The following is a 24,724-nucleotide window of genomic DNA, read 5'->3' on the forward strand; positions in this document are numbered from 1 at the left end:
AGTCACGATGGCCGTCATACCGTCCTATTGAAAGACTTCAATCCGAGTAGAGGTTTGAACGCATTCGGGGACCACACCATTATTATGTCTGTTGTCTCGCTAATGCTTGTGCTACGTAGCTATTGCACTTGCAAAACGGAGCACTGAGAACACTGCTGCAAGATTGCGGAAGGTCAGCACAAACGTCTCGGTCAAGGAAACCCTAGAAGACGCGCGAAGATGTTCGTCCGTGTACTGTACTAGCAAATCTAGGTAAGCTTTCACAGGCGTTCAGTTAGGCCCGACACGGCGTTCAGTAGCATATTGGGGCCTCATGCCGTTAACCACGACATTCATGGACAGATGGCCGGCGGCGGTGCTGGATCTAACCATGTCCCGGACGCATCACTCATGGAAGGTAAGTAGCGCAACAGTCATTACAGTGATATTGTAGCTGAAAGGCTACTAGTAACATCGCCCCGCATGACGAGACGATACTCGGCGACGCGAAATATGGCGTCCATCCCGACGCTCTCTGCATCTGAGCGTAGCCCAAGATGCCTCCATAGCAGCTCCGGGAACGAGGGGCCGCTGCAGTTCGTGCTTCGCCCGACCGGCCGCGGTACGACGAGAGCCGGGCAACTGCAGCCGCGCGCCCATTAAACCCGGCGACCGGCCCTGCCTTCGATGCCCTTCTCTCCGATCAGGAGCGATCGCGCGCAGCGTTCAAGGACTCATCCGAGGCCGGGGCGTTAGAGCGCTCCGGACGGGGCGAGCAGAAGAGCGGCATGGGACTTTGCGCGGAATTCAGCACGCACGCAAGACTTGCCAATCGGGGTGTGCTCCTCCATTCGAGCTGGAACAGGATAATCACGACGATCGTCTCGGACTGCCTGTTTGCTCAGCGGAAATGGATACACGACCTACAGCGCCATTAGCACCAGCCCTAGACTTGCAACTGGAAGTACTCTGGCCACGACGTCGAGACTAGTGGTGGAAGCCAATGACTAGTCACGAGAAGTACTAGCCAACCACGGTATGAGCTTAAATCCGCCAATCGTACAAACAAGCACAGCTTGCCAGTGACAGAACAAGGACGACTCACGCCGACAGGAGCATGAGAGTGGGTAGCCGAATGAATCCTTTAAACGCCACCGTACGTATAGGGCGCGAGTGAGGCAGGAAATCCGTCTTACGACGCCGCGCATCGATCGCGCACGGGCCCGGAACCAGCGGTTGTACGTACAGGAATCGCGCCATGCGGTACGATGATCCGACCACCAGTGGTGCTCAAGAGCTGGCTGAGCGAGGTCCAGAAAAGGCGTGCGGGCTCGTACGGGATGAGAGGATGTGGGGAAATAAGAAGGCGTAGAGCTGGGCGATCATCTGTAAAGGCAATCTTGATATCTAAAGTGGGTCTCCACTCCGAACTTTGCCCATTTGCTGCTTGCAGAAAACGTGCTATGAGCTCACTGGACACGGGACACGTCGAGCCAAAAACTTACACTCTCACCGAACGTCACACTGGATGATTGCTCAGTGGATGGTCGACGTCGCGCCACCCAAATCATCAGTGTCCTTGCAGTGAAACGAGCTGTTGACGAACATTCAACAGGCGCACCTTGCAATTGAGCACCAGCAGCAAATGGGTGATGAGTCGGACCACCCAGAGTTAGGAGTTGTGTGTCCTCGGAAGTCGGGACAACGCAGCTGCAACCCCTGTAAGATGATATGACGCGCCGACCGCTCCCGATCCGGGGTGAGCGGGCTGATATGCTATTTTATCTCCACGACAGCCCAGGCCGCCCTGAGGACACTACATACGGCGAGAAGGTTCAGTCGCGTTCGATAGCGCTGCCAGGCAGACTACATACGGGAGCCTCATGACGGCGTGGACACAGGAGGCGGGCCTGGCAGGCACAGCGCACGCTGAGCGCGTCTTGCCTTGAGGGGGTGCTGTACAGTTCTCGCGCATCCTCAGATGGGCCGCGGGTCCCTCCCCGGAGGCCTCCACTGAGCATCAGAGTTACGACCGTCGACGAGGTGATGAGCGCCGCGACGCCTGAGAACCGCGTAGATTTTGCTCGTTGCGGTTAGAGGGGGACCGGGGTGCGTGCGAGGCGGCGTTTGAGGCGCGTGCGTGCAGCGCGCGCGGCGTCGACGCGAGCAGAAGTCACGCACAGCACAGCCGTTCCGTCTGCACAAACACGCTGAAATTGACAAAGTCTATCTCACTCGGGCTCGAGGGGAGCGTAATATAAATGATGGACGCAGTCGAGCAGGACGGTTGAATCTTCTGATGATTCGGCTATGAAAGGGCTCATCCGTCCTCACCCGTTCCTAAGCGATATAAGTCCGGATACAGTTCCCATCCGAACATTTTTTGTTCCCGTCGCCCACCTTCCCCGGACAACGACCTCCAACGACCTCCTCGCCGCCGTCCTCCCCCTCAAAAGCGCCGCAATGTCAAGACTCGCCGCACCCACCGCCCTCGCCGCCGACGCCTTCTCGTCCCCGCTCATCGAACCGCACTCCATCCCATGGGACGCCCACCTCCAGCCGATGGGCATGCTCTACTCGCCTGCCGCACGCGCAGCACATGCGCAGGCCCTCGCGGGTCTCTACGCGATGGCCCCCTCGCCGCCGCCCTCCGTGTCGAGCAGTGGCACCCGCCCCGCGTCCCCCATCGCGCACGCGAACGTGCTCAAGAGCAGCCGTGTCCCCTCGCCTGCGACGGCCCCCGAGCAGGCCCTCTGCCTGCCGACCCACCAGGTGTTCGACATCCCACCCGGTGGCTTCCCCGTCGAGCAGTCCCCGTCGCCGTCGCCGTCGCCGTCTCCCCCGCCCGAGGGAGAGCGCCAGGAGTCGCAGTCGCGTGAGCGTCTCAGCATCTCCATCAATCCTAGCCTCGCCGCCGCCGCCGTCCCTGCGAAGCGCGCATCAAGCACCGCCCCGTGCTCGAGCACGAGCAAGAAGCCGCGCGCGACAGTGTCGACGAAGGACTTTGTCCCGCCGGACGTCTCGGGGCTCAGCAAGCGCGAGGCGCGTCTCGTCAAGAACCGCGCCGCCGCGTTTCTGAGCAGGCAAAGGAAACGGGAAGAGTTTGAGACCATGGAGATGTGAGTCTTCGCCATACTCTCTGATGTCATTCTGCTCTACACTTCCGCCATGTGTTCTTTCGAGCTCGTGTTTGACTTCACGCTACGCGGCCGATGCCTTCACGTGATATGCATCCAAACCTGCGCCCAAGTCGAATTCGCATCTTCGTGCGCGCAAGATAACACGGAGGTGTTTCGACTGCGGTGAAGGGCGATGGCTTGGCATGCTGGGAACATCGTCACCTCTCGTGTACTAGAATACGGAATATCAGTGGCTAATGTGCACTTCGACAGACGAGTGGCGGAGCTTGAGGAGGAGAACGCGCGGTTGCTGGCGCTGAGCCAACAAGCGCAGCAGCCGTCGCAAGACGAGGAGCTTATGTCGGAGGTTGAGCAGCTAAGGAAGCAGCTGGCTAAGATGCAAGAGAGGGAGCGTACGCTCTCGGAAGAGCTCTCGCGGAAACAGCGCTCGCCATCCCCGGCGCCGTCCTCCACTTCTTCAGTGAAGTCGGAGGGCTCGGAGCCAGCGCTGTCTGCACTGCGGTCGACGCGGATGGACAGGTCCGGCGCGAGCCTTGGACTGATGGTGAGTACCCGTACAATGAAATTGAACGGGTGTCTGAACGTGCGATGAGGCACAGGTGTTGCTGTGTGCGTTGCCGACATTGCTCTCGCTGCCGTCGCATTCGCATTCGCAATCGGCCCTGCCGAGTACGTTCACGATGCCGTTGTCGCACGCAACGTCCGCGCTGCCATCGTCGGCGCTTGGCATGCAGTCATTCGCCCCGGCGACCTCGGACTTTGATTGGCTCGACGCGATGGGCGCGAATCCCGGCATGGACTTTGACTTCAACATGGACTTCTCGAAGGAGGACAAGACGCGGCTCGCATCTGCGGCGGTTAATGCGGCGACGCTTTCCGGCAGCAAGCTTGAGTTCGTCAGCGACGACGGCGAGAGCCAGCTCCCGCTCGGCGACCTCGGTGCGCTGGACATCAGCTTCGACGCGCTGCCCTCGGAAAACGGCAAGATTCGTGTCCGCATCCACCCACCCTCGACGTCCGCCATGCCCCCCGCTGCCGAGTCCCCCGCATCATCACAATCAGACGATGACCATGTCATGTCTATCTCCGAACCCAGCAACGCCCCATCCCCCGCGAGCCAGGACGCTGATGCACTCGGGCCATTTTTAGGCACGGGTGCGAACGTGGACTTCAACGCGCTGATGGGGCTGAACCGCGAGGACGAGCTGGCCGGACTAGACCTCGACTGGGACTCAGTAAGCGGCGGCTTCTCGCGCGCGGGCTCGCCTGGGGCCAATGGTCGTCGGCGAGTACGCATCGCGCTGAGAAGCATGCCGGGCAAGGGCCGTGAGGGCGGCGAGTGGGAGGTGGAGATGTGCTGACGATTGATATAGCTTAGGGTTCGTTTTATTATTTGGTCTAGTGTGCTTTCCGCTTCGCCGTATTCTTCACGTCCCCAGTCGGGCGACTCCGTTTTCCGTGATCATGCACCGACTCATACAGCTTGCGCTCACGGCTCGCGCTGCGTGTGCTCGCTGGTATAAGTATGGTATCCTTATGCGGTATGTTCTAGGCTATGTCTCGTCTGCTCTCTCGCGCATCGTATGATACTCTGCATCCTCCTGGTTCGCTACTCGTGATAGATCGCATACCCCGCCGTTCTTTTTGTGTATTGTCGCCCCAGTATAGTCCTTGTTTTAATAGCCATACAAAAGGGTAAGTAGCGTACGTAGTCCGTTGGAATAGATCGAATGGCGTTGATCTCTTCAAAACGACTGAGCGAAGGTGCTACTACTGCTTAAATATTTAGCCAGCTGCAGCTGATCATGATGGCGAGTCGACGATACGGCGAAGTCCTAAACTCGACTATTACTGGGAGTTGACCGTGACTGGGAGCGCCACAAAGCCACAGCCACCGCGTGGCCATTGAAGTTGCGCAAATCGAGATCTTGGCCCAATACACGAGGACTGCCGTTAATGCGTTGACTTGTTGAACTCGTCCCCATACCGCTCCGCGTTAGCTGACAAGACTCTCCTGGGTTGCTCCTGTAAGTCATTGTCTGGGATGCGACAGTTCACCGTGCACCGCTCTCCAGCAGCTGCCATCCCGGTCTCCGGATAGTAGATACAAGCTGGATGCCAGTGCTATTCCCGGACAGCATGATGCCAGTGTGGCAGTACAGTCCGGCTCGGATGGGACTCAGTACTCAAAGTACTCAACGGTTGACCTGGGGGCTGCTCAATCTGTATCGCCATATGCCAACCGCATTCAGGACGCTAACCTACTAAGGCCACGTAGTGGAAGGCCCATCTGGGCAGGACTCGCTGCATCTCATCGATAGGCTCCGTAACAAGTCGCGCTGCCAGTGGCTGTATACCGACTCAATAACTGTCGACCTCAGGCAGCAAATTTCGACCGTCGTGTTGCCTAGAATCGGTCTGCGAATGCGGTAGACTGCGGCCGCTGCACGACGTGGTCATTCACTCCTCACAGGTGTGTCCGTCCCATTGGGTGGTTCACGAATGGCTTATACTTTATGAAATGACCAGTCGTCGCGACGAGCTGTGCTCGGGTGCATCGTAAGCAATGTCACTCTGTAATAGCGCGATTCAGTTGAATACAGATATTCCCGGGGGTACGGAGTCCGAGTCACGGAGGACGTGCCTGCGGACCATCACTGATCTTGCACTGATCTGTCAAGGCTCAATTTGCGGACATCGCTGGAGAAGATTCCTCCAAGGGATCACTCACATCATGTGGGTCCTCCCTCGATGAACCATGACCTCCATGGTCACATTTGCGCTTGCATTCGGTACATGCTAGACTATGGGTTGCTGTTCACATGGCGCGCCAGGTCGAACTAACGACAGGGAGTGACTCACTGGCATACACAACAGCGCCCATAACGTCGCCATACTCACTTACGTTACTCACGGTGATCATCGTCGCAGACGATTGCTCCCGGATACTAAACTTAGGCCGTCGCCATTACAGACCGTTGATGTGCATGGAAGTTGATGGGGGGATTGCTCTGCCTCATACATCGATGGCGGGTATAAAACAACGTACTGTCGGTATGGGTCGTCAGCTCTCCCATTCTCTTTCTGAGCTCACACAAGTATAGGTGCCGGACGGTGAGTCCTATACAGACCTTCCCTGACTTCGCTTTGCTCATGGAACATATGATCTATCCAGCCTGACTTGCTTTCCGTTACGACTCGACGATCCTTCACTCACGTCCCACTTCACGACATAAGCACTCCCCTTCCTCCTTCTCGCTTAGTTCCCGACGATGCGTTTTGTATCTGCCCTCTCTTTCGTTCTTGCTGCTGTCGCCGCAGTCCCGGCACTGGCGCATCCGACCTGGCGGTGAGCTAAGAGCTTGCCCTCGTCAGAGATCATCTAGAATATTCACGCGTCTTTCTCTAGGTCATCTGTTCAGGAACGCTCTCTGAATGCCTATGATGAGTCCTTGGCAGCTCGCGAGTGGAATGCTGTTGCGGCACGCACAGTCGACTGGGAAGACGACCTCCTCGCCCGTGACGACTTATACGCACGCTCATACGACGACGAGCTCTATGCTCGCTCCAGCTACAATTCCTTCACGGACACTCGGATGCAAAGGCGGGAAGACGCCAAGGTTCTCGCTCGGGAGCTCGTCAATTTGCTCCTTGCGCGCAATGGCAGTAAGTGATCTCCTACGTTATCCACCAGAATGTAGATTCACCGAGCTATCGTCGACAACCAGACACGCACCCGGTCTCGATAATCCAACAGGAGCCTGGTATGTGCTGTCCCTCTGCGCAAGCAGCCCGCCTTCTAATATATGCACTCACAGGTGATGACGGCCTGTACCACTGGAAGCTTCTTATCGGTGCTGAGGGCGCGGCGGGCACCGTTTGGCACGACGTGATCTGGTCCGACAAGAAGCACATCGGAATGGAGCACCGCGGCCCGAAGCCTTTCGACGCGGCCAAGTCGAAGGGGCACATCAAGACGTGGCACATCGCGGACATCGATGCGTCGCACGTCGCCCAGCTGAACTCGCTCGCGGCGAGCACGCGCACGCCGAAATACGAGGTCGCCGACATTGACAAGAACTGCCAGACGTGGATCGAGGACGTCATCCAGGAGGCGGTGACCAAGAAGATTTTGCCGGCGAGCGCGCACGCTGCGGTGGCGAAGGTCCCGAAGGCGGAGTGATTGGATGTGATGTGCTGGGATGCATCGTCTTGTGTTTATTAGTAACTTTACTAATGGCGGAATGCAAGTATACTTGGCTTTTGATAATCCTTCTGAAGTCCGATTGTGGACGATGGAAAGCAGTGAAATCGACATACCTAGGTTAAGTGAACAGTAGACGGCCGCTTTGGTCGGCCACTTTAACATGAACAATCACAGAACACGGTAGCCGACTCCTTGAGACGGGTTATTCAGCAAACATAGTGCATTTACAACGTGACATAGTTTCATCCTGAGATTATCCAGGCGCATACAAGCATCTCAAACTTACCGATGCGCTCTCACTGGCGATGAGATAAGTCGAATCACACAACGACATCCCGCATAACACCATAATTGACAGCATATACACTACTACACAGCAGGCAATGTCGCCGACGACAGTCTGGAGAGCGCGATACCAGTCAGCATCAATGACGCAGCGACGAGGCAGAGTAACCGACTCACATCATGCTTCTCTGAGCAAAGCCAGACCACGATCGTTTCGGATTCGTGTAGGCCTTTTCAGCAGTGCGGCGGGGACCTGCCTCGGGTCGCGAGAGGCAGGCCCAAGTCGGCTACCAGAGCCGCAGCGCGCTCAGCTGCATGTAGACCGTCAGCAATGCGATGGGCTCGATGTGCAATGGGAACTTACAACGTCTGGAGCCTAGAGAACGATGTGTGGCATGATGATGGGGAACTCGAGAGGACGCATCGCGCGTTATATAGCTCGAGCCCTGGTTGAGGGCAGGTGGACAGTAGACAACGCCCGCGCCTTCTGTGAGCACCTGGCCCCTCACATGGTGCCCTGTGCCCGAGTTCTGTCAGGTTCTATCGCTTCTGACTGCCTTGCGCCTGACAGCAGCGTACCCCATTAGGACGGGAGACTGTCAACCCCGAGCGTCGCGCCGCGATACGGTTCGAGTGCGCAGTCGAATTGCCTGTTGGTGAGGCGGAGATGAGAGGTTGCCTCTCACGCACGTCTTCTGGATGTCATTCTGTGGATGAGAAGCATATACACGAGGTCCTGAAATGTAAGGTTCAGCCGTTCTTGTGAGCTTCGTGATGTACATGGCGACTTCCGTACCATACGAGTCCTGGACGCTCGGAGACGCCGTGAGGGTTTGGTTTGTGTGACGTCTTCGCTGAGCTAAGGCCTCGTAGCCAGTCAAGAGTACTCTATATGTCAACGAGAGTGATAGGGAAGAACGTCAATAACTCAACATTACCAGAGTCGATGAATACGGCCTTCAGAGCAAGTCCCTTCGTGCAATGGCAGAAACATCGTAGGTGCGTATGAGGCCATGTTTGGCTGACACAGAGCGACTATGCGAGACCAACACAGAGATCAGGAGATGGTAAACATTATGCATGATCGGATATCGCTCCGCATTACAATGTAAAACATGGCCGAGGAAAGCGCAGATTGAACGACGCACTAACATATTATACACACAATATAAGCATCGTCTCATGCATCCAACGAACTAGATCTTAAGCTCCCAGCTTACGCCGCAGCCACAGCTGCCTCCCTTCGCCTGTGCGACGTCCAAAGTTATTCGTGATTCTCCTCAACAGACAAGAAATCACACACCTGTGGGTTTTCTACCACCCGGAAACTACTACCGATCAGCTCCGTAGCGAAGTCGATGATGGAACCCTTCAGCAGCGTCATGGACACGGCGTCGACGTAGATATTCGAAGGCTTCACCGTAGGATGGGAGAAATGGCTGTGAACGTCGCATGAGTGGATGCGCAACTAAAAATGTTGTGAGTGAGGCACATACTAGTCGTCTGCTTGACGCTTCTTCGCGAGCTCTAGTTTGTACTGATACCCGTGACAGCCACCACTCTCCACCGCTATTCGCAATGCCGCGTTTGGGCTCTGCTCGCGATTTGCTAATGAGCGAAGTTGCTGGATATACTTTGTCAGCAGAAGGTTATGGAGAGCGAAGAACGGTATTCTTAAGAGCTGATGTCGTTCGCTCACTGGCATGATATCTACGAGCCCGATGGACGCTTACTACAGCTACAAAGACTTCGGCCGCGTCTACCGTGCTAATCACACTACTTGCACGGTCGACCCCATACATCATACTATGCCACCGAGCATACACAGCCCAAGTCGGATGTGAGCTCGGTCCGCAAGCATAGGACAGTTCGGTAAACATTGTCTCGAGGGGTGGTCGCGTTACACCGACACCAGGTCAACGCACTCCGCGACGATATGAATGACCACACCATCAATTGAATCACATACCTCTGCAGCCCTGTCGGTGATCTCCAGCTGCGCCTCCTCCGGCGGTACGAAGTCCACGTCCGGCTCATCCGCGTCTTCGTCATTCTCCTCCATGGAATCTGGAGACGGGTACGCGACAAGCACTGACTGCTTCGTCGGCGGGTGTTGCGCGAGGGCCGCTCTTGCTGAGGAAGTGGAACTGAAGGCTCGTCTGGGGTTCGTATGACGCAGTGGTCTGGCTGCATGCTGGTCTAGTACGACCCCGGTTCGCAGCTCACTCGTCGCCCAGCGGGGTAGACAGCGCATGCCGCAAGCACCCAGGCTTGCGGTGGGCCATGCTGCATGTCGTGCTAGCGAAGCCTTGGAGATCCTAGCGACAGTGGGCAGCGAGGACATGGTGGAGGTGAGTGAGTTATGAGTGAGTATTGGTGAGCAATGGCCGAAGCTGGGCAGGCCCGATCTTGGATGCCGAATCTCAGATTTGCCCGGCGATATCCGGGTGAACTCGCTGCAGTGTGGCGCGCAGCGGCCCTGTCCGTACAACTCGACCACCACCAGCCATCAGCACTTCAGCCCGTCGGTCCTGAACTCTGCTCTACACGATGCCTGAAGTCGCAGTAGCAATAGCAAGAAACCATTTTCTGAACACTCAGGTAGCCGTCCTGAGAATGCGGTGCCTCTGCAGCAACGTTCTTCAAGGCAATTGGCCGACCGTGTGTCACTGCCTGATAAAGGTCGAGCCCATATGCTCCTCGGCGTCGGAGCATGTCCAACTCGGGGCCTGAGATTTGAGCCCATAAAGCATCGTCTCGGCCGTCAGCACCGCCATTTCACCACCATCTTCACCACAATGTCTTCCCCTAACGGCCTCGTCTGCTTCACGAACTGTTTGCTGCCGCTGGAGGATGGGAGCCTCGTCGAGCGGGATCTGTGGATCGATGAGCGTCGAGGAGTCATCCTGGACTCACAGGTATGTGCATCAAACTTGCCCAGCATTGTGTCTCATCTTGACGGACATAGAAAACCTTCTTCTTGAGGAGGGAGCGTCCCGACAGAGTGATCGACCTCGGAGGCAACATCCTGAGGTGAGTAAGATCCGCGATCCACTTTCGCGGCGCTGGAGGCTGGAGTGAGAAATGGATGCCTGCTTCTACGCGATTTGCATACGACCGGTCGTACAGCAAAACGCCTACATTGTAGGCGGCCAGTGATATGGCCTGCTTTCGAGCAGGGTCGAACGTCAGCCTGGGGACTGCTAGACGTGCTTCTCTCAGGCGTATGAAGCCATGGGTGTCCCCTTGCAGCTCATAATACCATACCGACGTATAAATGCTGCATCGTGACACCTCTACACGTCCGAACTCTGCAATCTATGCGCGTCCGCCAGTAAAGCCCCAGGCAGCCCGGAAATTACACCTGACTGCCATTTGAACAGTAGCTAAAGTCGTAACAGCCCCGGGTTCATGGATATCCAAATTAATGGTGCTTACGGCTTCGACTTCTCCGTGTACGACGGCGACGATGAAGTATACAGAGCTGGGATGCGGCATGTCGCCGAGAGAATCATCGAAACGGGTGTAACATCGTACGTAATTTGTCCATACTGTGATAATCTCCGCTGAACAGCATGGCAGCCTCGTCCCCACCATTATTGTAAGTTCATGAGCAGCACGCAGAGGATTCTGGGAACAAAGCTGACAACGTGCACAGACCCAAGAGAAGTCCCTCTACCCTAAGCTCTTGCACCTCCTGCGCCCCTTCGCATCTCCTACAACCGCTACCCTTCTTGGATGGCATGCCGAGGGTCCCTTCATTCAGATGGCGAAACGGGGTGCGCACGCCCCACAATTCCTCGTGCCCGCACGCGAGCGCTTCGCTTCGTTCGAGGAGCTGTACGGTGCCCAAAACCTTGTGGACCAGGAGGATTGGCTCATGGCCGAGGGCAATGACGTCGGCGTGCGCATTGTCACCGCCGCACCGGAGATCGAGGGCGTCATGCCCTCCATCCCGGAGCTCATCAAGCGCGGAGTTGTCTTCTCCATAGGGCACAGGTAAGGCGTCCTGTTGCGACATTGGCGAATCGCTAATGTGCGTCGGTGTAGTATCGCGACGACGGACATCGCAACACATGCTGTATACCACGGCGCGCGCCTCATCACCCACCTCTTCAACGCGATGCCGCAGCTGCACCACCGCGACCCGTCCATCATCGGTCTCCTCGGTGCCTCGCCCTCGCTCTACCCGTTCGCGTCCACCCCGGGGTCCCCCGCCTCGCCAGCCTCGCCCGCGTCGGGCTCCTGGCACGCGCGCCAGACGTCGCTGAGCAAGCGGCTCGCGCAGCTGCAGATCGAAGGCCCAGGCTCCCCCGCGGCGGCACCGAAGGCGACGTCGGAGGCGTTCGACGACCAGCAGACGCCACCGCAGACGCCGATCCTGCGCGCGCTCGCGAGCACGGACGACCTGAACCTGCGCAAGGGCAAGGTCGAGGAGGCGTTCGAACGGCCGTTCTACGAGCTCATCGTGGACGGGATCCACTCCCACCCGAACTCTGTCAGGGTGCGTAGCGTTCTTGCGCGTCCGGCTGTTTGATGGGTTGACCCCGTGGTTGTCAGCTGGCGTACTCTTCTTACCCCGACGGGTGCATTCTGATCACAGATGGTGAGCGTCCCCCGGCGATCCCCTGGGAGTTCCGAGCAGAAGGACGCTGACATGCTGGCAGCGATGAAAATCCTCGACCCGCACCTCCACGACGGCGTGCACGAGTGGCGCGACGGGAAGCGCTTCGTGAAGGAGGGCGACAAGCTCTACCTGGAGGGCACGGACACGCTCGCAGGGAGGTACGTGTCGCGTGCTCGCTGCTTTTCATGCGCTCGTTCTCACCGAGAGCATAGCGTGGTCACCCTGGACAAGTGCGTGCGCAACTTCTCGCGCTTCACGGGCTGCTCGCTCGGCGAGGCGATCAAGTGCGCTACGTTCAACCCGGCAAGGTGGGTACCGTGTCCCCCATCGTCGCGGAAATGGGGACGCTGACGTGTGGGATCGCAGGTGCCTGGGGATCGAGAACAAGAAGGGCACGCTGCGCTCTGGCGCGGACGCCGACCTTGTCGTGCTCGACCGCAAGGGCAACGTGCTCAGCACCTGGGTCAAGGGTAAGGAAGTTTGGACGAAGAACTGATTCATGGTTGGCGTTCCAGGGGCGCTGTCGTCTATGTACCGGCGATTTCTGCAATTGCATACATGGCGTCCAGGTGTAGGTTCCCGTACTGTTGCTTATCTTCATGACGAATTAGATACTGTATTAAATGTGTTGTAGCTTCCTATTTCATCAATAGGAACCGTGGTGTAGTGAGAGATGGCCGTCCAACTGAGTGAACCTATGTATTCTAGACTGCATCCTACACTTCCCGCATCTCCCCGAATGACACAGTCGGTACCAACTACTCTGAATCTCAGCTAGCTGTGCACAGCGGACATGATCCGGAAGACACACTGGACTGTATACTGTCAAATCACTCAGTAGACATTCGAGGTTATATTTGGCCTCGGATGAGAAGGCGTGGTTTGCAGTGCAGCTGCCGGTGCATAGTACTACTATATAGTACTCTACAGACGCGTTCTCACAGATTCTCGGCCGCGGTTCTCGGAAGTCGGATCGAGTATGGCAGCTTCGATGCGTACGAAGCGTATGAAGCAGCGTCATATGTGCGGCTGCTGACGAATTCGAACCGCATCTTTCGAGATGGGCCTGCGAACGCTCCGCGACTCTGGGTGTCCGACGGAGCGATACTCTATATGGACGCAATTCCCACGTATTCACGAGAAGTCATTTTGGATAGAAATCTATAGAAATGGTATTTACGCGAAAGTGGCTTCGACGATCATCGCGCTGTCAAGGCGAGGCTCGCGACTCGTCTGCAACGAGCCGCAACTTCCTTCTCAACCACCATCATTAGGCAGAATGGCACACATGCTTTGCTGCACGACGCGTCGCCCGGCGACGACGAGGGCGTCGAATCAGCGCACCCGGACCCGTGTGCCGTGCCCTGACATATAGAGCGCAGCGTGGGAAGCGCTCCAGGATCCGGTCAGCCGCCATATTATCTTCTCCATTCGCCATAGCATTATCTGACTAGTGCCACCCCACCCCTCGCCCGACCACTCGCTCTGCCAGCCTGTTGCTCGCCGCCATGGCCAGCGAACAACCCACTCGCTTCACATACCCGCCAGACTACCAATTCCCGACACACCGCCTCCGACACACCCTGCGGAATCCAGACAAGCAACCTCTCGTCCTCGTAGCATGCGGGTCCTTCAGTCCGATTACTTTCCTCCACCTCCGGATGTTCGAGATGGCGGTCGACTTCGTGCGGCAGAACACGGACTACGAGATCGTCGCGGGGTACCTCAGTCCTGTCAGTGACCAGTACAAGAAGCCCGGGCTGCTCAGCGCACACCATCGGTGAGTCTGCCGTTTCGCCGCACCGGACAGTACGGCTATGTGGTCCCGCATGAGTGCACCGTGGAATCCGTCGCAAAGTAGCTGGCCGTGCTCGGTTGCGCTGGCTGTGCCATAGGCTTCCCCGCAATGCCCGTAAGTGACCGCCTGTGGTCGACAAGCCAGTCCACAGGGCGCTGCAAGATGATGTGCGCTCTTTCACGGACTTCCGTCTGCTTAGGGAGCACGCAGATGTGTTACCTGAGGGCAGAGCAAGTCAGGCCATCTGCGTTTCATTATTCATCCCCGAGTGGTTCGGTAGCTGAGCCTGTGGGACTGCGAGGGTCGCTGCACTCATCTTCCTGCGCGCTCGGTGGACACCTCGCGTGACCGCCGGTGGTCATCGCGAGCTGCTGCGGATTGCGGTAAGGGGAACGAGGGTTGCGCTATCTGCATCGTGTTTCTTCTTCTATCATTCGGGGAGGGCGGACACTATGCTCTTTGGAGCATGCCAACGCCCGCACGCAATGGCAATTCAATACCTGTGGTTGGAGGTAGGATCTATCAATGCGGCGTCGATTCTTGTGTGCGCTCAGTTACTGAGCTGCGAACCCTCATTCACACTGTGTTTCTGGAAGCACGGCGCGGGTATGCGTACCTGATTGCTTCGTGCTTCGGTCGTTCTGCTTCGGTCGTTCTGCTCGATGCACTTATCCGGGATTTCCCCGCGGCCGCCGGTGCTCATGTCGAAGTCTCAGTATACTCGCTTCTACGTCACAGATCCTCCGAGTGTTGTCATGAACCCGAACACTGACGAACATTATCTCCCAGTGTTCACATGTGCAACATCGCTGCGGAACAGACATCAACATGGCTCATGGTTGACCCATGGGAGGCCATCCAGTCCTACCAGCGCACCGCCGTCGTGCTCGACCACTTCGACTTCGAGATCAACACCATGCTCGGGGGGATCGCCTCCCCCGACGGGACGAGCAAGCCCGCGCGCATCATGCTCCTCGCCGGGTCGGACCTCATCGCGACGATGAGCGAGCCCGGCGTGTGGTCCGAGCGTGATCTCGACCACATCCTGGGCAAGTACGGCGTGATGATCATCGAGCGCGCAGGCGCGGACATGGACCAGGCGATCGACTCGCTTTCCCGCTGGCGGCACAACATCCATCTTATCCACCAGCTCATCCAGAACGACGTCTCGTCGACGAAGGTCCGGCTCTTCCTCCGGCGCGGCCTCTCCGTGCGCTACCTGCTCCCTGCACCCGTTGTCGACTACATCGAGCAGAACGGGCTGTACTCAGACGAGGGCCCGACCGCGAGCGCGGCGAGCGGCGCGGTGGTCGCGGAGAAGGAAAAGGGCAAGGGAAAGGAGAAGGAGGCGGAGCGCGAGCCCGGCTCGAGCGGCGCCAAGTCATGATGTCCGCTGGGCACGAAAGAAAAATCATAGAGTGGGACAGCGGGACGCGGGACATTGTACGTCGGGCGTGGCACACTAGATTGCTTTGGTGTTATCTATTCTGTATCATTGGATTTCTCTTTGTACGTGCTACAACTTCGCCTTAATGCAGAGTCGCGAGACAGCTGACGGGCTGCGAGACGTGCCTTTCCAGTGTCGACACTGGTGGGATATGTACATGAGCACCTTCCATGGTCGCAGATCGGCGGGTGTCTGGTGTCAACGAGTGTCACTAATGCCAGGCGATGAGTATTGACAGTGAGACGAACATATATCCGTGCTTCAGATAAGCAGCGGATACATAGGTAGACATTCCGAGCTCTTGAGATGGAGCCGATGGACAACATCCAGTCGGGGCAGTACGTGCCAATCGAAATGCATCGGACCATACTGGTCCTTGTCTCGAAATGATGGTATGCCTCCATTGCGCTCGTTATGTAGGTGCGAGGCAAACAGGAACGTCGAACACGGTACAGTGCGTTGCGATGCTGCCGTCGCTGTGTGGGGTGCATATGCCGAGGGTCTAAGGTCCTCGCCCGCTCGACGTCCCATGTATAGTACAAATTGTTTTCTAAACACACTTCCTCAGAGGTTGGCTTGTAGCCAGGGGAAGATCTGCAGCTTCTCCTTGTCCCACTGTATTGCCCCAGTCAGCGCAACATCGCACTGTCGCGTGGGAGGAAGACGCACCACCCCGTTCTGATAGTAGAGGTCCGACTCAATCACCTTCCTCACCGCCTCGACGCTGTCCGCCTCGAAGACCATCATCGAGCCGACAAGCTTCTTCTCCGCGGTGGGAGACGCGATCGACTCGGGCGACAGCAGTCCGCCGCCGAACTCTACGAGACCGCCGTCGGCAGATATTGAGCAGCGGATCACTAGTACGAAGAGACGGATACGCACTGAGAACCCCGTTCGCAAACAGACTCTTCGCGTTCACGAGGTGCGACTCGCGCACGGCCATGCGCCGGCTGAACGCCTCCGGGTCGGTCATGTCGGGTGCCCAGACGGCGAACTTGTACAGCGTCGGGCCTGCGGTGGTGGACATCGCTGCGAACTGGAGGGGAGATCTGCGGGTGCGGGTGAGCGGGGTGCGAGCTGAGAAAGCTCGAATCGCAAGATTCATATGGGCTCGGAGGAAGGCTGGGATGCAGGAGACACGGGCCGGAGGCTTATGAAGATCGTGCAATAGACTGAGTCACGATACCAGGATGTGTACCTCCTCGGCACAGAGGTCGTTCCGGAACCGTGGTCGACGGGCAACGCGCGACCCCGCAGGGATGGGCGAGGAATAGGTTTGTGAATCCTTCACAGGACAGATGACTGTTGCAGTCAACGATAGTGACGCGTGTGGACTCGAAGCAGGACATCGACGTTTACAGGTAAACGTGAAGCGCTGGAGCCGCCGTCCACCACCTTCCTCTCGACCACGTACCTCTGTGTCCAATCCATACTGCGAGTACACACGACGCTACAATAGATCTACAGGAGGATTACAGAATGATTTGGTGACACTCATTGCAGGAATAATTGCAGACAAGGTACGTCGCATTGCCCTTGCGTTGCAGTTCGAGCCTGATGTTTGTATGCACCGCCGGTCCTCAGTAGCGAAACGTCCGAGTTGTCCTCACTCATCCTCGATGGGTCATACAAGGGCCGTCCTGCCGTCCGACCTGCCTCCAACTCCCCTCGCTTCCCATACCGCCGCCGCTGAGCAGCAGCGGCGGTAGTCCAGTCGGTCGCTGCAGGACGAGTCGTCCACGATTGTGCGTGCGTGGCGATGACTGCTATACATATGCATGGCACGTATCACCCTCGCGCATAGGCCATCTAACTGGTGCTTTGAGGCCTGCTCCCCCGTCGACCTACCCTTTCACCCTACCTCACGCGGCTGCTACGAACCGATTCGCAGTGGTATCCGGCGAGTACAAGACTTTCGAAGCGGACTCGCACGCTCTAGGCACCAGCAGTGTCGGCCACCGGTTCATGCCAGTGTTGGGTAATCTGTGCGCTAGCGTCCGATACGCTACCCCGCCTGCAGCCCTTCGTCTACAACCAGATGTGGGAAATGATATGACCGTCCGCCTGTGCAGGGAGATATTTGCGTCGAGAAACGAATGTTCACTTGACATAGGCTGGTAAGGAACCTCGCGCTCGGCCAGTGGTCCCCAACGACCCCGCTACCGGCATCCGCACGGCCTGTCCTTCCTCCCCGAGCGCCCTTCCGCGCTTTCAGGCTGCGTCTCTTACATCTGAAGGCCCTTTCCTCTAGCCTGGTGACTCGGTTTCAAATCTTTGCGACCTTACGGTGCGCGATCCGGCTGCGCAACCCGGGATTTGAACGGCGTGCGCCTAATAAAGGTCACACAGAGCGACCGGGCCGTCTAGACAGCGCACTCGATGGTACACGCGAAAGAAGGAGTCAAGGGTGTGGGTGAGAGGACGCGATGAGGGCAAAGACGACGAGCGCCAGACTGGGACACAGGCAGGCAGTACGCCCTTCCTTTCTATACTCATGCGCTTGCAGACTTACCAATGCGCATACCAGCTCTTCGGGTTCTGCCTTGTTGGACGCGGAGATGTGGACTCCCCTATCGTACCCACACCTGCGCAGGCGGGCCCGCGCATACCAATCGTATCCGATGTGTCCGGTTACTTTGCTGCTCTACAACGTGTCAGCGGTACGCCGAGCTCTCCGCTAGATGTACGCGCTGCCAATCACGACGATGCGCACGGCGTGTGTCTGTGCGTATCCTGCGACCTGCCGCTGTCTCTAACGGGAGCTGCGGTGCGTCTGTGCCCGTCAACTCTCACAGTATCTCATTGACTATCGATCCCATTATGCGCTACAGACATAGTGAGCCCAACGCTCGACGTGTCTGCCGTCTCCGCTGTTCAAGTGTGCGACGCTGCGCTGTGCACGTCCCATCGCGCGTGTTCCTATATCGCCTGGTGCGCGCGGTCCATACTCTGTTGTGCCGGCAGAAACGTTCCGAGCAGCGGCCCGCCGGGTGAAGGTGGCGTGGTTTTTTCCCCGATGCGCAACGCGTTGCGCATCGGGGAAAAAACCACGCCACCCCCTCCCGGCGGGCCGCGCTGCGGGCCGGCACGGCACTTGCTCTAGGAGGGTAGGGAGGGCGGAAAGCGCACGCGTTTGGCCTTCTCCAAAATCTGCACATACATTGCGAAGTGTCATAACATGATCAAGGCGAGCACATAGCATTTACAAACGACGAAAGTGTGACGTAAAGAACACAACACTTGAGCGAAGGCAATAGGAACGACTGCAATATACGAGAAGCAATATGAGAGCACAACAACAAGAAAGGGCGATATCCACAATGCACGTACGAAAAATGATACGAAAGCGATATGTACAGAAGCAACATGTGAATAGTGGTACAAGTACAACCCTGCCGGCAAATGGTGGCGAAATGCCAACAGGAATTCACCAACAACTTACTCTTCGCCCATGCGAGCACGTTTGACAGCCCTCTTCTCAACAGTCGCCATCAACTCATCAAAGTAGTCGTCATCATTGACGGCATTGGAGAGGTTTTCGCGACCAGTAATGGGCAGCGGCCCTCGTGGGTTCTTCCCCCGTGGCGCCTCCAGCTCATACTTGGACGCGAGGTCATAGACAAAGGTCCTGAGGCGGCCTTGGGCTGTCTCAGGAGCCCCAAATTTGCCCATTTTACGCATTTTACCCATCTCGTCGTCCAGCGAAGGCCGTCCCGGTGGCTTCTCTCCCTGTCCAGCTTGTGTTCTTCGTGTTGCAAAGCGTGTCAAATTGTCCACGCTGATGTCGTATTCATCCAGGAATTGATCCAGACCCGCATTGCTGGCCTTGAAGAAGGCGCGGACGCACCCTTGGAAGACACGATCCGTGGTGTTCTGCATTCGCGTGTCCCAACGTTTACTGAAGGTATTGTAAGCGCCGAGTTTGACATGCTCCGGCCCTGGCTTGGAGGCGAAGACCGGCTGGTACATTGTGTATCAGTGGAGTGCGGTGCATAGAACCACGAGCACGTACAATCGCAATCTCTTTCATCTCCCAGTCAGCCGTAGTCACTCGAGGGAGCGCTCCCAATTCTTCCACCAACAGCCTATCCTCAGGCATATTGAGATCGGCACACAGAAGCCAAGATCGGTGACGGTGCATGAAGATGTGATTGTTGATTGTGTACGTGGGAGTGAGCCAATTCTCGCCTGGTGCACCCAGGTCGTTGCCGCAGACAATCGTAATCGCAGGGTCCCGCCTGTTGTACAGCTTGTTGTAGATGTCGATCCAAGATTGTGCCCAACCCTCCTCGTCCAGCCGCACCTCGTCTGAACGAAGGTTCCTGAGATAATCCTTGTACTTTGGAGAACCGTACACCTTCTCCTCCTCGATCTTCACAAAGACAATCAGGGGATATTGGTCGTCACGGTGGTCGGTGTTCATGTACTCAATCATCTAGAAGGGCCATGAGTGTTGTCACTTTGAACAGGTATGAACGTCACGGTATACTTACGCTGAACGTCATGGAGGTCACATCCTCGCTTTTGCCAATCTCGCCCAAACCAACGACAAGCTTGGGTATGACCAATGAAGGAAAGGAGACACAGATGGCGTTGTCGGGGATGTGATTGAGAGGCTGCTGCGGAGGCGCAACAGGTTGGGACGATTTGGCTTTAGCTCGGGAACGCTGTGGCGAGGACGGAACAACAGCAGACGATTTGGATCCCAAGGCACCAGAGCTTCTGGCGTGGTTGGCCGCGGCGTGAGAGTCGTCAGGCTCAGTGTCGGTGGCACAACCGTCGGGCTGCGCATCCTGGCGCTTTCTCTTGCCCTTGGCCAACTCGGAGGATTTCTTGCCTTTCTTCGACTCCCCTGTTGCCTTTGCCGCCTTATCTGCCGCCTTCGCCTCCTCCCTGGCCAGCACTGTGGCTTCTCTGTTCTTCTTCTTCTCATCCTCCTTCCGGGAGACCGACATTGCATATGTCGTTCCCCAACGAGGGTCGTCAGGGTCGGGTGTCGGCCCCTTCAAGGTGTAAGCATTGTTCACTACGATCCCAGGCTCAAATTCCCCTATCGCCACAATCCCTGCCCGTGCTGTCTCACAGACCGTCTCATCCGTTCCTTGCACATAGGCCTGGTGAATTTCGCTCGCAGAAGACATGTGGATAGTGTGTTTTTGGCGGTCATACGTGAAACTATCGTTTCATTATGTTAGCATCTGTGCCCTGGCTGATGTGCCATACTCACCTGAAAAGCTTGTATGGGTACGGATCGGATTGAATGTGGAGATAGAGAGCGATCCAATCGTTTAAACTAGCTTCAACGGTCTACGCAATACTTAGCGACCGGCAATACCCGTAGTCTTGCACACTTACCTTGTCAACCCCACAGATGTTAGGCCAGCGAGGATCGTCGAGGAGGTGCCCAAAGAGACGCTTCAGCAGCGGCTCGGGAACAGCCTCGACGTCCGAGAGTTCAGCCTCGAGGTTCAAGAGTTCGGGCTTGAGGTCCGAGAGTTCGAGCTTGCTGGACGCAGGGCTCGAAGCATTCGAACTGCACATGTCGGAGCTCGGGGGGTTTGAATAGTAAACTGTGTAGACATTCATCAGTGGTACAAGGGCGATGAGCATGATCTAAGATGACTTACCAGGCGAAGGGTTCTGAGTGTCAGTGACAGGGATCCCACCGAGACTAGGCTGCAGCCGAGACGCCGGGTTGTTCTCGTCGGCATCCGAGTCGGTATACTTGAAATCCTTGAGATCAATGTGACTCGGCATAGGGCTGCCGGCGGCACTCACATTGTCTTCAGACATGGAATCCTCCTCAGACATGGACTCCTCCTCAGGCGGCTCGGCGTCTGAAACTTTCGCAGACGTCAAATTGTCAGCGATACGACTGAGTGACGGCAGGACCATACCGGAAAGACAACGGTCTTGAACCTCAACATCCATGTTATCGCGACTCACAAAACCCTCAGAATCACTGTCCAGAGACATGGCGTACTCTTCAGACGGCAAATCAAGCGGAAGAGGGCTCTGGGCTGGCGACGACATGAGGATTAGGGACGAGCGTGAGGGCGCGACAAGGGCGCGAGGGCGCGAGGGAGACGCCACCTGCCACCCGGCATTGCCTTATGTAAGCAGAGTCGCGCGTCTCCGCCGACACTCTCCTTGCAAGTGCATCGCCGTCCATTGCACGCACAGGTCTGAGCACTGTTAGCACCATCGACGACGGCTGCCAGGTCAAGGCACAGTGACCGGCGGGACTCGGACGGCCACGATGTAGCAGTGGATGCTACTTCGCAATACTAACACTCAGTGATTATGCGAGTCGTTTACACTCCGTACCTCTCTCGAACCGAAAGCTCAGTCACAACACGCTTTGGCTATCTCACAAAGTAGTCAAAAATCACTACGTTGATGATACTTTAAAGGTCAATGACAACAACAGATGAGAGTAGCTCGTGAGTAAAGCAGACGGAAGCGTCAGTCCGAGCCGTGTCCGTGACAAAGAACATGTATGTAAGCTCGAAGTCCCGTAGAGAACATGCAACATGAGCGACAGAAGCTTGAATGCAAGATACATGCAAGAGGCAAAGTCAAAGTTTCATGCAATATTCCACGGCTCAGAGGCCCGCGGCAGATGCGAGTAGGGTGAAATTCGGCGTGCCAAGCCCCGTAACCTGCGAGAGCCATCATCGTCGTTAGAACGCCACAACGCACAACACGACACAGAACAGCACTTACAGGATCCCATCCCTGCGCGGCGTAAAACCCAGTCGTACCCCCGCTGCACGCGAGGTTGTTCCCGCCCACGACATCATTCAGCGCGCCCATACCCGCCGCGGTGCTATACAGCCACGGGTTCAAGAACCCGAGCACGCTCTTGCCCGCGCTGAGCAGCTGGTCGTTCAGCAGCGCGACGATCGCCGCGAACGTCGGCGTCGAGCAGCTCGTCCCGCTCACGATGAGCGACACCGCGCCGGACTTGATGTCGTACCGCGTGCCGTACGCCGACACGTCCGGGTATGCGCGGCCGGTCGTGTTGAAGAGCCCGCTCGAGTTCGACCCGAGCGCGCTGAGGTACGAGGCGACGGCGGCGGACTGGTAGGCGGGCTGTGCGAAGTAGTTCGAGAAGCCACCCCCGGAGAAGCTTGCTCCGATCTCGGTGGGCTGCTCGGTCGTCGCGCCGACGGTGGTCACACTAGGGGAGGTCAGGAGAGGAAGGACGAAGCTGGGGCGCACGCACTAGGGACAGCTCGCAGGGAAGACAGGCACGAACTCCGTGCAGTTGTCGGATGCCTGGTTGCCGGACACACCGCCGTCGCCAGAAGCGTAGAGGATGGAGACACCCCGCGCACCCAGCTGAGCGTAGGCGTTGCAAATGGAGCTATATAGAGACTGAGTAACGAATGTTGGGTGCCCGTCGACAGACCTACTTTGCGAGCTTCTCAGAGAGCACGTTTTCGTTATCGCCGTAGCTGGTGGACACGACTTGCGGTGGGCTGTCCATGCTGAGGAGGTAGTTTGCAGCGTCGAGCAGGGCATCGTCGAAGGAGCCGCCGACGGTGACGAAGTAGGCAGAAACGTTAGTTGCGAGACCGACAGCGTACTCGATGTCAAGATTCTAATCCAGGTCTGATTTCAATTGTATACTCGAATCGTGCAGCTGGAGTACTGACCGCCTCGGTCCCCGCGTTCTCTCTCCACTGCGGGTCCGTACCGTTGTTTACGCTGATGACAGAATAAGTCGTGGTGTTGCTAACATCGGGTCTGTACGCCGTTAGGAAACTCTGTCAGATCATGTCAACAGTGATATGTGCACAGAATTCGGCGTACGCACCTGCAAGTCCGCCTGCTCTGCATAGATGCCATCATACCCAGTCACCGCTATCTGGTTGGAGGACTGAGTAGCCGGGGTTGTTGGAATCCCATACATGGCCTGCAGGCATTCCGGTACCATGTTCGGGCTACCGGATCCGCAGGGCGTGACGTCGCGTGCCTCGACTTCTCCGGTATCCTCGCGCCTCGTCCAGGACTCCAGGATAGGTGAGTGGTTGATCACCGAAGGGAATCTGAACGTGAATCCGTCGATCCATCAGCTGTCGGGCAGGAGAAGCGTAGTACGCACGTGGTCGTCGGGTGGACGCAGTCAATGTGGGCCTGCAGGTCCGTAGGGAGCGAATATTCGAGCGTGCGAATGGTCTCCGTACTGGTAGCGTCGTGCGTGAAGAGCGAGTATTCTGCGGAGAGGAGCGAGTTGGCCTGTGAAACGGAGATATTGACTGCGAGCCAGTCCCGGGCGGGAGAGACCGCGGTGGCGTTTAGCCCGTTCTTGTTCAACCACGTTGTTGCAGCTGAGAAGCTGTCCGACGTGGGCGCGACAAAGGCTTCGACCTATAGAAGCGATGAGTGGGCCTGCGCTCGTATGTGATCGAACGCCGCACGTACCTCCTCCCTCGACAGATGCTGACCATACTTGTCGCTCGACGGATCACTCACATCGTTCAACGCATCATACAACCCCTGTAGGTTATTCTGCACCAAACCAATACGCAGACTCAGCATATGGTCTGCGTTTGCTGCGCCGCTGTGAGTAAAGCCCAACGGGGCGGCATCCCGTCTTTCATGAACTCGCAAGGAATGTGTTGTGGATTCACCGAGAACGAGCGTGGAGAGCAAGAGAACGACAGTGCAGACGGCGACCATGGTGGCCGACTACTGCAAAATCACCGCGGCGACTGGGGCTCAGGGGACGTGGTGGTTGCAGCGAGGGTCACTGCGCAGGCGCATGTTCTCTTCTTCAGCGTCCGGTGATCACCCTCGAAGGATGACCCCGTCCTGCGCCGATGAGTCGGGCGACGCGTGGTCGCCTTTGCATGACGCGCTACTGAGACCGGCGACTTACGGGCGAATCAGACATCAGCACCACCAGTCGTCCTTGGCAGAGAGCCTCGGTCAGCTCAACATTGACTGAGTACTAGGTGATATCGTCCGTGGTCGTCTTCCTGGAGGATGCTTGCATTGGACAAGTTTCTTTGAGTAGTTGGCTAGCAAGGACGATGGCTGTTAGATCTTGTACATGGCGTTCGGACGGATGAGGTGGAGGGACGCAACATCGCTCAAATCGATATTCAAAATCAACTCGCAGCCGTTGCGGTTTATGTAAGCGCATATGTTCAGCCACAAGCCGCTCGGTTCTTTCTTTGCCTCAGTCTCAGTCTGCCCAAGCGCACTACCATGTCTCTACGCACAATGACTT

General features: G+C 57.1%; 9 protein-coding genes across 9 annotated transcripts; 4 read left to right on the top strand and 5 right to left on the bottom strand.

The window, feature by feature from the left end:
- Positions 1-2,224: 2,224 nt before the first annotated feature.
- Positions 2,225-4,870, top strand: C8Q71DRAFT_773636 (uncharacterized protein). The gene is made up of 3 exons (XM_047924464.1): positions 2,225-3,098; positions 3,372-3,663; positions 3,719-4,870. Exons 1-3 carry the CDS (start codon positions 2,290-2,292, stop codon positions 4,478-4,480), a joined length of 1,863 nt encoding a protein of 620 aa, XP_047776211.1. The 5' UTR covers positions 2,225-2,289; the 3' UTR covers positions 4,481-4,870.
- A 1,905-nt stretch (positions 4,871-6,775) lies between these two features.
- C8Q71DRAFT_773650 (uncharacterized protein) lies at positions 6,776-7,522 on the bottom strand. The gene is made up of 2 exons (XM_047924465.1): positions 6,938-7,522; positions 6,776-6,883 (listed from the first exon to the last, which is right to left on the bottom strand). Exons 1-2 carry the CDS (start codon positions 7,486-7,488, stop codon positions 6,823-6,825), a joined length of 612 nt encoding a protein of 203 aa, XP_047776212.1. The 5' UTR covers positions 7,489-7,522; the 3' UTR covers positions 6,776-6,822.
- A 1,285-nt stretch (positions 7,523-8,807) lies between these two features.
- On the bottom strand, positions 8,808-9,865 carry C8Q71DRAFT_712811 (uncharacterized protein; the record flags this gene model as incomplete). The annotated part of the gene is made up of 4 exons (XM_047920878.1): positions 8,808-8,858; positions 8,915-9,050; positions 9,108-9,235; positions 9,581-9,865. The coding sequence occupies 4 exons, from the start codon at positions 9,863-9,865 to the stop codon at positions 8,808-8,810; spliced, it is 600 nt and encodes a 199-aa protein (XP_047776213.1).
- Positions 9,866-10,409: 544 nt separating this feature from the next.
- On the top strand, positions 10,410-12,734 carry C8Q71DRAFT_712879 (Metallo-dependent hydrolase; the record flags this gene model as incomplete). Its single annotated transcript, XM_047920884.1, has 10 exons — positions 10,410-10,529; positions 10,580-10,644; positions 11,013-11,144; positions 11,194-11,212; positions 11,270-11,610; positions 11,662-12,115; positions 12,172-12,217; positions 12,279-12,396; positions 12,451-12,546; positions 12,605-12,734. The coding sequence occupies 10 exons, from the start codon at positions 10,410-10,412 to the stop codon at positions 12,732-12,734; spliced, it is 1,521 nt and encodes a 506-aa protein (XP_047776214.1).
- A 1,036-nt stretch (positions 12,735-13,770) lies between these two features.
- On the top strand, positions 13,771-15,378 carry C8Q71DRAFT_678530 (Nucleotidylyl transferase; the record flags this gene model as incomplete). The annotated part of the gene is made up of 2 exons (XM_047919732.1): positions 13,771-14,018; positions 14,826-15,378. Coding segments are annotated over 2 exons (801 nt in total), but the record flags the coding sequence as incomplete, so codon positions are not given.
- Positions 15,379-16,047: 669 nt separating this feature from the next.
- Positions 16,048-16,510, bottom strand: C8Q71DRAFT_725699 (uncharacterized protein; the record flags this gene model as incomplete). Its single annotated transcript, XM_047921713.1, has 3 exons — positions 16,048-16,098; positions 16,153-16,301; positions 16,366-16,510. 3 exons carry the CDS (start codon positions 16,508-16,510, stop codon positions 16,048-16,050), a joined length of 345 nt encoding a protein of 114 aa, XP_047776216.1.
- A 175-nt stretch (positions 16,511-16,685) lies between these two features.
- C8Q71DRAFT_185271 (uncharacterized protein) lies at positions 16,686-17,757 on the top strand. The gene is made up of 2 exons (XM_047916834.1): positions 16,686-17,003; positions 17,071-17,757. The coding sequence occupies exons 1-2, from the start codon at positions 16,782-16,784 to the stop codon at positions 17,602-17,604; spliced, it is 756 nt and encodes a 251-aa protein (XP_047776217.1). The 5' UTR covers positions 16,686-16,781; the 3' UTR covers positions 17,605-17,757.
- Positions 17,758-20,670: 2,913 nt separating this feature from the next.
- On the bottom strand, positions 20,671-21,558 carry C8Q71DRAFT_185424 (uncharacterized protein). Its single transcript, XM_047916835.1, has 4 exons — positions 21,381-21,558; positions 21,262-21,326; positions 21,111-21,207; positions 20,671-21,053 (listed from the first exon to the last, which is right to left on the bottom strand). The coding sequence occupies exons 1-4, from the start codon at positions 21,514-21,516 to the stop codon at positions 20,791-20,793; spliced, it is 561 nt and encodes a 186-aa protein (XP_047776218.1). The 5' UTR covers positions 21,517-21,558; the 3' UTR covers positions 20,671-20,790.
- Positions 21,559-21,967: 409 nt separating this feature from the next.
- On the bottom strand, positions 21,968-24,229 carry C8Q71DRAFT_849829 (family S53 protease). Its single transcript, XM_047926714.1, has 8 exons — positions 23,914-24,229; positions 23,594-23,859; positions 23,306-23,537; positions 23,145-23,255; positions 22,902-23,089; positions 22,712-22,852; positions 22,210-22,666; positions 21,968-22,145 (listed from the first exon to the last, which is right to left on the bottom strand). Exons 1-8 carry the CDS (start codon positions 24,169-24,171, stop codon positions 22,089-22,091), a joined length of 1,710 nt encoding a protein of 569 aa, XP_047776219.1. The 5' UTR covers positions 24,172-24,229; the 3' UTR covers positions 21,968-22,088.
- Positions 24,230-24,724: the final 495 nt, after the last annotated feature.

This window comes from Rhodofomes roseus (assembly GCF_022264815.1).
Source record: "Rhodofomes roseus strain CIRM-BRFM 1785 chromosome Unknown C8Q71scaffold_18, whole genome shotgun sequence".
NCBI classification, from domain to species: domain Eukaryota; kingdom Fungi; phylum Basidiomycota; class Agaricomycetes; order Polyporales; family Fomitopsidaceae; genus Rhodofomes; species Rhodofomes roseus.